At 68.4% G+C, this 11281-nt stretch overlaps 1 protein-coding gene across 2 annotated transcripts; it reads right to left on the bottom strand.

The window, feature by feature from the left end:
• Positions 1–567: 567 nt before the first annotated feature.
• On the bottom strand, positions 568–10830 carry TMEM214 (transmembrane protein 214). 2 transcript variants are annotated; one of them, XM_084284009.1, is made up of 17 exons: positions 10704–10830; positions 10415–10602; positions 8984–9134; positions 7948–8082; positions 7695–7777; positions 6965–7070; positions 6140–6221; positions 5059–5160; positions 4366–4507; positions 4131–4222; positions 3568–3616; positions 3336–3449; positions 2839–2956; positions 2262–2358; positions 1832–2000; positions 1220–1371; positions 568–909 (listed from the first exon to the last, which is right to left on the bottom strand). In XM_084284009.1, exons 1-17 carry the CDS (start codon positions 10822–10824, stop codon positions 783–785), a joined length of 2028 nt encoding a protein of 675 aa, XP_084140135.1. In that variant the 5' UTR covers positions 10825–10830; the 3' UTR covers positions 568–782. The 2 variants fall into 2 exon arrangements, with proteins under 2 accessions (XP_084140135.1, XP_084140136.1); XM_084284010.1 differs by lacking the exons at positions 568–909; positions 1220–1371; positions 1832–2000 and adding an exon at positions 2011–2179.
• Positions 10831–11281: the final 451 nt, after the last annotated feature.

Genomic DNA, 11281 nt, shown 5'->3' with positions numbered 1-11281 from the left:
ACATACCCTCACAGCTGCACGTGTGAGCACGCCCACGCAGCTCCCCACACACCCCCATACCCATGCACACACACACACACACACCAGCACACCCTGCACGTTGGTGCACACACACACACACAGAGGTATCACAGCTGCACCCACGTGCACACCCACACATACATGTACATGTACATGCACAGCCAGACGTGTGCAGGCACACCAGCCCACAGGCACAGCCACACACACACAGCACACACGGTTATCCCCGTGCACACTCATACACACACCCACACCCCCACAGGCACAGCCACACAGGGGCAGTGCCACAACCCCAGGATGTCAGCACCGATCCCACCGCCTGAGCCCCCCCAGGTCCCCTAGGGCTGCCCAGGGACCTGCGGGCTGAGGTGGGGGCAGTGGAGACCCCAGGGGGCAGGGGGACACCCAGGACCCCCCGGGGACCATGAGCCCCTTCCCAGCCCTGCTGGGGCAGCAGCAGGCAGCATCCACCTGTCTGTCCATCCATCCGTCTGTCTGCCCACCCCCCCATGCCCCCTGTGCAATAGAGGTGACAGGAGGCAGCAGGAGGACCCAGGCGCTTCATTGCCCCCCCGCAGGCAGCAGCCGAGCGCTGGCCCCGGTGAGACCCAGGACAGGGAAGTGGTCGGGGGGGTGAGGGGGGGGCAAAACTGATTCTGAGGGCGAGCACAGCCCCGCACCAAGGCCCCCCAGCGCCACGCAGCCCGAGGGCCCCAGGGCCCCGCGGTGGCTCCAGCACGGCCCCAGGCTCGGGCAGCAGCTCAGTGTCCGGAGATCATGGCCGAGGCCCAGTTTGTGACGGCCAGGGTCGTGTTCTGCAGGTACGCCCACGAGGAGTAGGTGAGGCTGCTCAGCTGTGCTCTCAGGCAGTCCCACGACACCTCGCCGCTGCAAAAGCGAGGGGCAGGGGTTAGGGGGGGGACACACGGGCACCAAAACCCCCCCCTCAGCTCCCCTGAGGGCAGCACCCACGTGCGGGGGGCACGGGGAGGTGCAGTTCCATGGGGGTGACGCTGACACGCAGCCAGCTGGGGGACCCCCGCGGCACCACCCCAGGGCTCTGGGCACCAGCACCCCCTCCCTCGGGGCCCAGCTCGCTGCAGGACCCCCACCAGCCCCCCCAGGGGGGAATTCTCCCCATAACACAGTCCCAGCGCCTCGCTGCCCCCCGTGCAGCCGCAGTCCCGGCCGTACTCACTGGCAGGCATCCAGGCAGTGCTCCCAGCCCCGCTGCAGGGCGGCGGCGCCGTGCTCCAGCAGGGGCAGCAGGCAGCTCCGCAGCAGGAAGAGCAGCAGCTCCCTGACGCACTCGGCGAAGTGCAGGACGGCCTCGGGCACCCGGGACTGGAGCTGTGGGGCCAGGAGCAGGATGGGGTTGGAGAGCTGCGGCGGGCACCTGGCAGCACTGGGCACGGAGATCACTCCTGACCCCCATGCGCCCTGCCAGGGGCTGCCCCCGGCCGCTGGGTGATGCCTGCGCTCTCTGGCATTGCCCTGCCCCACGCTCCCTGCATTGGGCCATGCACAACACGCCCAGGGACACGTCTGTGCTGCTGGCTCCATGCAGGGGCTGAGGCCACCTCCCTCCTACCCGGCTCCCAGGGCAATAACGAATGGCTCTGGGGCTTCTCCCCGCTCAGCCCCGATGCTGCTGGGCTGAGGACTGGGCTAACTGGGGAGATGTGGGACGTGGGCGTCTGCACCCGCTGCTCGCTTCCCACCCAGCACCTCGCAGGACCCCGTCCCCTCGCTGGGGACCCCGTCCCCGTGCCCTCCTCCCGCGGTGCTCCCCATCAGCTCCCGTCCTCACCCATTCCAGCAGCCAGGGCAGGTGGTCCCGGGCCCAGGAGAGGTGCGAGGAGCACAGCTCGGAGACGCGCAGCGCCAGCTCCGCCGTCTTCGCCCAGAGCAGCTGCAGAGCGGGCTGCAGGACGGCGGCCCCCCGGGAGCAGCAGGCGGGCAGGGTGCTCTCCAACCACCTGCGGGAGAGCGGAGGCTGAGGCAGCGCCGGCTGCGCCGGCACCAACAGCAAGGCCACGGGAGCACACGTGTACCTGGAGACTGCTGCCACAGCCAGGGGAACGGGAGAACTCAAGGGCTGAGCTGAAAAGCACTTCCAGGAGCACCTGGGGAACGCTTCCCAAGCAAAAAGGGCTCCCTACAGAAATCACCTGGTGCTGCATTAGCAACTTCTCACCCCCTCAGGCGCACGCGCTGCTGCTTGACCGAGTGCCACTGACCTGTACCCCTCCAGGGAGTAGTGGGACGCCTTGTGCCAGGCTTGCTGCGAGGCAGACAGGATGCCGGAGGAGCGGAGCACGCGAGCAGAAGTAGAGGCTGCAAGAGGAGGGAGCAGCCCCTGAGCAGCGTGTCGGCGGGGCTGCAGGCCTCAGGAAGCTGCCTGCAGGGCTCAAAAGCTGCCAGGGGGCTGCCCCCCATCAGCCCCCAGGAGGTTTCCCTGGGCCACACAGCTCAAACTTCCCCAGGAGGTGTTGGGACGTGCCCAGAGCTGACAAATGGGCCAGGAGCTCCCGGGCACAGAGGAGCCCAGGCTAAGGCAGCCCCGGGGAATACAGCCCGGGAGGCGGCGGGCAGGGCCGGGGACGTGTCGCCTGCACGGTGACGTGCCCCTGGGACACGGGCTGGCAGCTGAAGGCAGCGGCAGGGGCTCGGGACGCAGGGGAGGCCGTGGGGGCCTGGCTCAGAGCGGGGTGTGCAGGGTGATGGCAGCAGGGCGATCACTGCTTCGGGGCGTGGGTCACCTCCTGGGTCACCTCCTCCCCTGCAGAGCCCAGCGAGGGGCGGCGCGGGCCCTACCCTGCAGCGAGCCGTGCGTCCGGACGTCGTGCAGGAGGAAGCCGACGGCGAAGACCAGGCCGATGAGGAGCAGCCGGGACCAGGGGAAGCCGCCGCCCTTCATCTTCTGCAGCAGCACCTGGGGGACACCAGCAGGGACCCCGTCACCTCGCTGCTCCCGAGCCTGGCAGCTCCGGCAGCAAAGGACACCCTCCGTGGGGAAGCCCCGGCGGCCCCCAGGCTGTAGGGTGAGCTTTGGGCTCCTGCACTGCAGGACTTTGTCCCCGTGTGTTCCTCTGCCACCTCCTCACCCCACTTTGCGCCCACCCCCGGCACAGAGCTTTTCTTGGGGGTGCTTTTGCTGCCACAAAACCAGCACCACAGCAGCTGGCAGGGACCAGCACCGCCTGTCCCCGTGTGTCCCGTGGGTGCTCTGGGGACCACAGCTCAGCCCCGAGCACCGGCAGCAGGGAGCAGCCAGCCCCCGCCCGGCACCGGGAGCCGAGCCCCGCGCTCACCTTGCAGGCGGCATCGCACGCTGCCACGTCCTGCTCGCTGCCCGGCCCCCGCGCTGCCAGCTCCTCGTTTGTCACCTTGAAGGAGCGAACCGTCTCCTGCAGGGACTGCCGCACCTGGGGGCAGGAGCTGTGCTGCGGAGGGGCGGCGCGGCACCGAGCACCCGGTGCCCTCAGCCTGTCCCGGCAGGACCCCAGCAGGGGCACGGGACCACCCCCGGCCGCCCGCCCTTACCTTCCTGCTGCCGTTGTCCCAGGACTCCAGCAGGTGGTTCAGGAGCAAGCTGCAGGGTGGGGGAAACGTGGGCTCGGTCAGCACCCCGAGGAGCAGCGCGGTGCTGCCAGGGCAGGGCTGGATGGCCAGGGTGCAGCCAGCAGCGGGGCGCACAGCCCGCAGTGCCATGGCCCAGTGACCAGAGCCACCGGGGAGCCCAGCCTGCAGGGGCATGGTGGCCCCAGAGAGGGGCCAGTGGTCACAGTGGCCGTGCCTCACAGCCTGCGCTCCACTTGGCCCTGCACCTGGAGCAGGGCACTGCAGGAAACGCGCCCCAGCAGCCCCGGGTGGCTGTGCCGTGAGCCCCGCAGCTCCCACACAGCAGCCTTGGCAGGTTGGGCAGGGGGCAACCGGCTGCTGGCTGGGACTGCCCGGCTCGCCAACAGCTTCCCAAGGCAGGCTGGCATCGTGCAGCAGCATCCCTGCCCGCGGGAACCCGGCACCCTGCAGCCAGCCTGGCATGGGCGTGAGGAGGCTCCGACCCCGCTCAACGTGCAGGAGCACCACTGGCCGCAGGCACCCACCTGGACTGGGCGAGGTGCTTGGTGTAGAGCTGCCTCCAGACGCTGAAGCTCAGCGGGTCCACGCTCAGACACTGGCTCATGGAGGCGAGGAGCTGGAAGGAGCACGGCACCCAGCTGCCCTCGCGCTGCCGCGGGACGCGCCGTGCCCGAGCGCCCGCTCCCAGCCTGGGGGACCCCGGGGCAACACGGCCCCGGCAGCGCAGCCCCCGCGCCCCCCGCCCCGACCCCCGCTCACCTCCTTGCGCATGGCGGGCGGGCAGCTCGGCGTGGCACGGGACAGGAAGGAGGGGAAGTAGGTGTGCAGCGTCGCCTCCGGCCTCGCGCCCAGCGCCAGCACCTTCAGGCGCGGGTAGAGCCGCCGCAGCTGCTCCTGCAGGCTGGGGACAGGCACAGCCTGCGGACACCGCCCTGCCACGGGGACACCACCGTCCCCATCCCCACCACGGCCCTGCCACGTGTGCCCGGGAGGTAACCAGCCCGCGAGGCTCCGCAGCCCTCAGCAATCTGACAGCTGAGCACGTAAGGAGGCTGGGGAGCACGAGGGAGCACAGCACAGCACAGCACAGCACAGCGCAGCGTTCCCATCTCGCCCCTCCTGCTTTTGGTTCACTGAACAGCCCCGGGAGCACGCGAATTGCCTGCTGAGTGCTGCTGAGGCATGGAAGGTTGGGTGAGGGCAGCCTGCCTGAGCACTGCATCCCCCCCCGTGTGCAGCCTGCAGCCCCTCCTGTCCTCATCCCGCTGGCATTTCCCCACCACGCTTGCTCGGAGCGCTGCTGCCTGTGCCCCTGCCTCCCCCGGGGACGCCGTGTGCCCCCCACAGCCCCACAAAGCCCCCACAGATCAGCCAAGCAAAGGGCTGGGGGCGCTGCCCCACACTGCAGAGCCCCGCACACTGCCACATGCCCCCGGGGCGGCACAGCCCTACCTGGGCGACAGCGAGTTGTTGGGCATGAAGGCGAAGTCCAGGAGGGGGAAGAAGTCCTTGGGTCCGATCATACCGAAGCCTTTGGTCAGGTTTGGGTGCATCCTGCAAGGCGTTGGGGAGCGCTGTGGTGGGTGCCAGCCGTGCCGTGCCGGCAGCTCCGTCCGTCCCCCCCCCAGCCTCCCCCCACTGTGCTGGTTCACGTCTCACTGGGAGCGCAGCTCGAGCAGGCGGCGCTGCCCAGCTGCCAAAATTGCCTCCCCACGGCCCGCTGCAGCCACGGGGAGAGAAGGAGGCAGCTCCCTGGGATGGTGCAGGCGCAGCTGACGGAGCCCCTGCCCTGTCCCCGTGGCCGGGGGGGCTTTCAGCTTCCCGCAGCACCCTGCTAACAGCGGGGCTCCCCCAGCCATGGACTTGCTGGCAAAGTACACAGGGAAAATGGTTTTGGGGGCTTCACTTGCAGTGCCCAGAAGGCAGGGAGGTGTTTGTACTCGCTGCTGGTCTTAGACACAAAGGTCTTACGCACCCTGTTATTTCTCCCCTGAGACTATGGATAACTGGGCAGGGCTGCAGCAGGCACAGGAGGTAAATGCAGCTCGGTCAGAGAAGGGAACCGTGGTCGGGTTACAGCAAACTGCTGAAGCAGCGGTTCAGAAGGACCAGGAGGAGCTGCTGCACCTCCTGCCCTGCCCTGCAGGAGGCTCTGGCTGCGGCTCTGCTGCACCTCTGAGGCCGGAGACCTCGAGATGCCCACGCTGGACAAGGCTGCAGGGGCTCAGGACACCAGCCCCGGTCCTGGAACGGCCCCAGGCCCCTGACCCACGGCACGGCCACGCTGCCAGCACCACGGCACGGCACGGCACCACCCCGAGGGGACGGGCAGCTCACAGCCACCCGGTGCCGGGAGGTCCCTGGGGAGGACGGGCTCTGCTCTGTGCCCCTCACTGCTCCTCTCACTGCTCCTCTCACTGTGCTGCTTCTCACACACAGCACGTGCACACACATGAGCACAGCACACACACGAAGGCACCAGGGCCGCCTGGGCAGGCTCTGCCCTTGCCGAGACGAAGCCGAGGTTACTCACATCAGCAGCCGGTCCAGGTAGGCAACAGCGTACGGGGAGAGCGCCTTGATCCCGAGCACCGGGAGCATGACTCCGAGCCACACTGCGGAACAGAGAGGCCATCAGCACGCAGGGACGAGCCCCCCCGCAGCACCCCTGGGTGCTAGGCATGGGCAAGCTGCTCCCACCGGCACCCGGCTCCTCACTTGGCAGAGGAGGACTGCAGCCCCAGCACTGCAGCTGCATTAAAACCCAGGGCAGGGCTGCAGCCCCACACTGACTGCCCAGCTCCTGACTGCAGGACAGCCCCCGGGAGCAGCAGCACCTCGCAGGGGCACGGTCCTGATGGAGAGCGGGGCCCAGCGGCACCCCCTGCCCTGGCACCAGGGCCCAGCACGGGAGCCCAGCCCAATCCTCCGGGATAAATGGGCTGCTGGCCGAGCAGCAATAAGCCACTTCTCAGTGTTTGGAGCAGCGACATCGTATAGCTCCGTGTGTTTACTCGTCTATAAACACACTCCGGCACACAGCCCTCCCGCTGCTGCGGCGGCAGCTAATGTTTAACATATATGGTTACGAAACGGGGGCAGGCACAGGGCTTAACGAGCTTAATGGGAGCGATCCCAGACCCCAGACAGCAAACTGTGCAGTGCTGGGGACGCCGCGCGGCATCCCACCAGCACCACGTGCTGTCACTGCAGCAGCTGCCTGCAGCACGTCCCCACACCCTGACCTCGAGCCGTCGCCCACGCACCGCCTGCGGCTGCCCCGGGACCCTGCCCCTGTCCTGGTGCCCCCGTCACAGCACGCCACGGCTCTGGACACGCAGGCTCCCCGCACTCTCACCTCTCAGGCCTTCAGCGAGGTCAGTGAAGCCGGCTTGCCCCAGCGCCCAGAGGATGGTCAGGCACTTGGCCGGCCTGTTCTGGTGGGACCGCAGCAGCTCCAGGTACTGCGGGGAGCAAGGGGCAGCCGCTCAGTGGGACGTCCATCCGTCCGTCCGTCCATCCGTCCGTCTCACTGCAGCACCCAGCGGGTGGCTCTGAGCCACGGCTCCTCCATCGGGGTGCCAGAGGCCCCCACCAGATGAACACGGTGCCAGCAGGCTCGTGGCTGCCAGAGCCTGGGGACCCGCAGAAGTGGCACAGGCTACGGGTGGCAGAGCCTCCAGCACCCACCCGCTCGGAAGGAGGGGGCACCAAAACCTCTCGTTCTGGCCCCATAATGTCTGCACAGAGCCCAGCAGACGCAGCCCGCTCCCTGCCAGGGATGGCTACGTGTGGAGCATGGGCAGGGGTCGGAGCCTTGGAGGCCAGCGGGACGCCAGCACCCCGAGGGGCACCAGTGCTGCGGGGGGGCACAGGGTGGGCTCCTGCATGCGCTGAGTGTGCCAAGCACGGGAGCTCCACGCACAGGGCAATGCAGAGAGCTCCCAGGGCACCTGCAATGCGTGCCTGCTAATTACTCAGGCCCAGAAACACTGCGGGTGCGGGCAGGACCCTCTGTGAGGACAGAGGGGTCGGGCACTGCTCCGGCTGCAGCCCAGCACCAGCACACACCCACACACCCTGCTCACCTTGCCCAGGTTCGCGGTGGCGATTTTGGGCCGGTCCAGCAGCACCGCCTGGATGCAGATCCTGTACCCGTGCAGGGACTCCCCTGGAAGAGCAGAGAGGGACGCGCTCAGACACGGCCACGCACGGGCACCCGGCCCAGCACCTCCCTGAGGGCACGCGGGCAGGCTGCCCGTCTCGCCCCACGCAGGGGAACTCTGCTCCTGGCACAGGCAGCCAGCAGTGGAAGCGTTCTCACGGTCAGAAACCTCCCACCTGGGGTCTTGTCCAGCTCCTGCAGCATGGTGTAGATGCAGTGGTCAAAGAAGAGCTCCAGCACGCTGGAAGACTTTCCCAGCAGGGATTTGATGATGTTCCTCAGCTCTTTGTTCACAAGACAGTACGGGTAATCTGAAGGCAACACAGAGCAAGGAGCAAGTCAGCGAGCGCTGGCGCAGCCGCGGTGCAAACCCTGCCCAGCAGGCGCAGGGCAGCGCCTCCAGGCCCAGGAGTGCCTCTCGCAATTATCCCGCAGTGCTCAGCACCAAGTGCCCTCTGTTACACGTCGGTGCTGCAGGGTACAGGCAGCTTCTGAGAAGGGAACCCTGCTCTCCCTCCCGCTGTCCCCCCCAGCGATGCGTGCTCCCAAGCATGGGCAGAGCAGGAGGGGCTGCACGGAGGGAGACCCAACTGGAGCGGCTCCGTGAGAGGCGTGGGGGTACCCGCGAGCAGACGGCTCGGTGCCGTGCCACTGCACACAGCCTGGGGGGCCCTATGCTGAAGGGAGGCCCGGGGAAAGTTTCTAACTTGCCAGCTACACAGATGACTTCAGTGTTCTTGGCAGTCAGAGAAAAGTCAAATTAGAGGTATCACAAAAATCAGCCAAACACAAACCCTATAAAATATGTCAAATTAAGATCACAGTCCCGTGTTACCTAAGTATCTACTAAAGGCAGTTCTGGGAGGGAAGAAACAAGCAGCCCCAAGAAAGCCCCGAGCATCTCAACTGGCAGTGAACGAGCACAGACTTTGGGGCAGGCTCAGCCCCGTCCATCTCAGATGAAAACAGATTTTTCCTTTAGATTTCCAGTGACTGTTCCGCCCTGTCCACCCTGATGCTTCTAAAACCCATCTCTGATGCCAGCTGTCCTTTAACCTTTACTCTTTAAGAGCCCGTACACCACACAGGCTGCAAAGTGGGAGCCCCGGCGCTTCCTGCAGCACCAACAGAAGCACGGAGCAGGCAGTGCCCCCCGGCCACCCCCCCATGTCCCCGCGGTGCCACCAGGCGCAGCAGGTGGGTGCCACTAACCATGGGCGTGCTGGCTGAGCGTGGGGTCGCTCTTGGGCGCCTGCAGCTTGTAGTTGAGGTAGCCGGCCAGGTCCTTCACCCAGACGGAGGGGTTCTCGGGGAACATGCTCTGGCTCTTGTCCAGCTCCTTCTGCAGGTCCGCCACGTCGAGCTGCGGATGACAGAGGTCCCCTGAGACACGCAGACCCCCAGCAGGGGAAGAGAGGAGCTGGTTCTGGTGCACCAGGGAGCGTGGGGCCGAGGCGCTGCCCTCCCTGCCCTGAGACCACTGGCCTCGTTCCGTTTCTTAGTAGTAACAAAGGCTCCTGAGGAACAGAAACCATGTTGGAAGTTGTGCTCACTGCCTGTCCTCACAGCTGCACTGGGTTCCCCCTTTCTGCCCTTGGGCACCCACCGGCTCCACAGCTGCAGGGGCTGGGCTGCACCGAGCCCCACTCGGCCAGCAGCCCCCACAACAAGCCCTGGCCATGAGCAGCGCGCTCCTTGCCTTCCTCCTGCCATGTTACTGCCACAGAACGTGCCCATCGTCTGCTCCTGCCCTCAGCCAGCCAGCCCCCATCTACCTGAACCTCAAGGAGCTCAGGAGCTGCAGCAAGACTTCGACAGCTGCTCACCATTTTGCACCCAGCCTGACATTTGTCAGCTGCAGTCACAGGCACTATTAGATCTGAGCCGGAAAGCCTTTTGTTGTGTGCTTCTTTAAGCAACTACTTTGAAGAGAATAAAAAACAAAAAAATAGCTGCTGCTGTGTCAAAAAAAAAACAAACGTAACCAGCAGCAGAGCTGAGGGGGCAGCAGTCCCATGAGGGCCCAGCAGCACTGGGGGCCGCGAGGCTTCCAGCCCGGGGCTGCTCTGGTTGAGGAGCATCCTCCAGGGCCCGCAGCCCTGACACGTGTTGGGTGGCTCCGACGTGTGCCCGGGGCAGGGGCTGAACGGGGACCGGGGCTCGCGTTGGGCACAAGCAGGGCCCGGGCTCCAGGTTACGGCCGGGAGCTGGGAGCCCCGCAGCCGTGGGAGCGAGGATTTTGGGGGTTTCCCTGCGGAACCCGCCCGTGCCCGGCGCCACGAGGAGCGGCGGGACCGAGACGGAGACGGAGCCGGACGGGTTCTGCAGAGCCGCTGCCGCCAGACGGGGGGGGCGGGAGCGTCCCGGGGGCAGGGCAGGGGCCGGGGCCGGGGCTCCCGGCGGGCGGCAGACAGGGAGGGGGCGCGGGCACGAACCAGAAATTCCCCTCCGGCCGCCCCGACCGCGCGGCCCTCGGAGAGCGGCACCGGGGGCGGGGAGGCCCCGGGGCACCCCCGGCCCGCAGCGGGACCCCTCGGGGCCGCATCCCCCGGGGCGCCCCCACCCCCAGCACCTCCCAGCCGCCCGGTGCCTCCATCCCGGTACCGCCCCGGGGCTGTGCGGGGGTCCCGGGGGGGCACTCACCGCTCTCAGCGCTTCCTCCAGCGAGCGGAACCGGCCGGGCTTGGGGCCGCCGTCGGCCGCCGCCTTCCTGCCGCTCCTCCCGCCCTGCTGCCGCCGCGCCGCCTGCTCGGCCGCCGCCTCCCGGCCCGGCCTCTTCGCCGCCTTCTCCGGGCCCGGCTCGGGGCCGCCGCCAGCTGCGCCCCCGGGAGCTGCGGGGGGAGCGCGGGGACGGTGAGAGCGCGACGGGACCCCGGGACCCCGGCCCCGCGCCCCCCCGGCCCCGCGCCCCCCGCCGCAGCCCCGCACTCACGGGCCGGGGCCGGCACCCGCCCGGCGTTGGCCTCCCCCGCGGCGCGGCGGCCGCCGGAGCCCCCCGCGGGGCGGCGCCCCCTGCGCACCACCTCCCAGCGCCCGCCGCCCGCCGCCGCCATCGCCGGACCCGGACCCGGAGCCCAGGGGCGGGGCGGGGCGCGCTCAGTGGCTGCCCACAGGAACACGTGCACCGCCAGGCGGCTGCCACGTCTCCGCCCCGCCCCTCCGGCAACGTCACCGCCACGCCCCCCGCTGGGAACGCCCCCACGGGGACACGCCCACAGCTGGGAGGGGCGGGGAGCGAGCGGCCTGGAGGCGGGGCTCTGGTGTGGGAGGCGTGTCCATGCAGATCAGGGACCGCGCCGCATGCCGGGACCAAGCCCACGCCACGCGGGGCGCCCCTTGAGCCCCCCGTGGGCGCGGAGCGGGCTCGGGGCGTGGGCGCTGGTTGGGGCGGGGAGGGTTGTTTGGGAGGGCCCGGGGTGGGCTCGCGGGGCTGGTGTCCGTGTGCTGGGGGTGCGTGCGCTGTGGTGGGTGCGGGTGGTCGGGGAGGCGGGGGCATACTTACCTGGCAGG

Source organism: Netta rufina (genome assembly GCF_964035555.1).
Source record: "Netta rufina genome assembly, chromosome: 3".
In the NCBI taxonomy this organism is placed as follows: Eukaryota; Metazoa; Chordata; class Aves; order Anseriformes; family Anatidae; genus Netta; species Netta rufina.
The sequence above is the reverse complement of the archived record's forward strand: the minus strand, read 5'-3'. Positions and strand labels throughout refer to the sequence as shown.

Excerpts from the sequence above, each read along its gene's own strand:
- TMEM214 (XM_084284009.1), bottom strand. The coding sequence starts at position 10,824 with ATGGCGGCGGCGGGCGGCGGGCGCTGGGAGGTGGTGCGCAGGGGGCGC. Across the intron at positions 4,508-5,058 it reads AACAACTCGCTGTCGCCCAG|CCTGCAGGAGCAGCTGCGGC; the intron begins GTAGGGCTGTGC and ends GCCTGTCCCCAG. Across the intron at positions 910-1,219 it reads CACTGCCTGGATGCCTGCCA|CGGCGAGGTGTCGTGGGACT; the intron begins GTGAGTACGGCC and ends TCGCTTTTGCAG.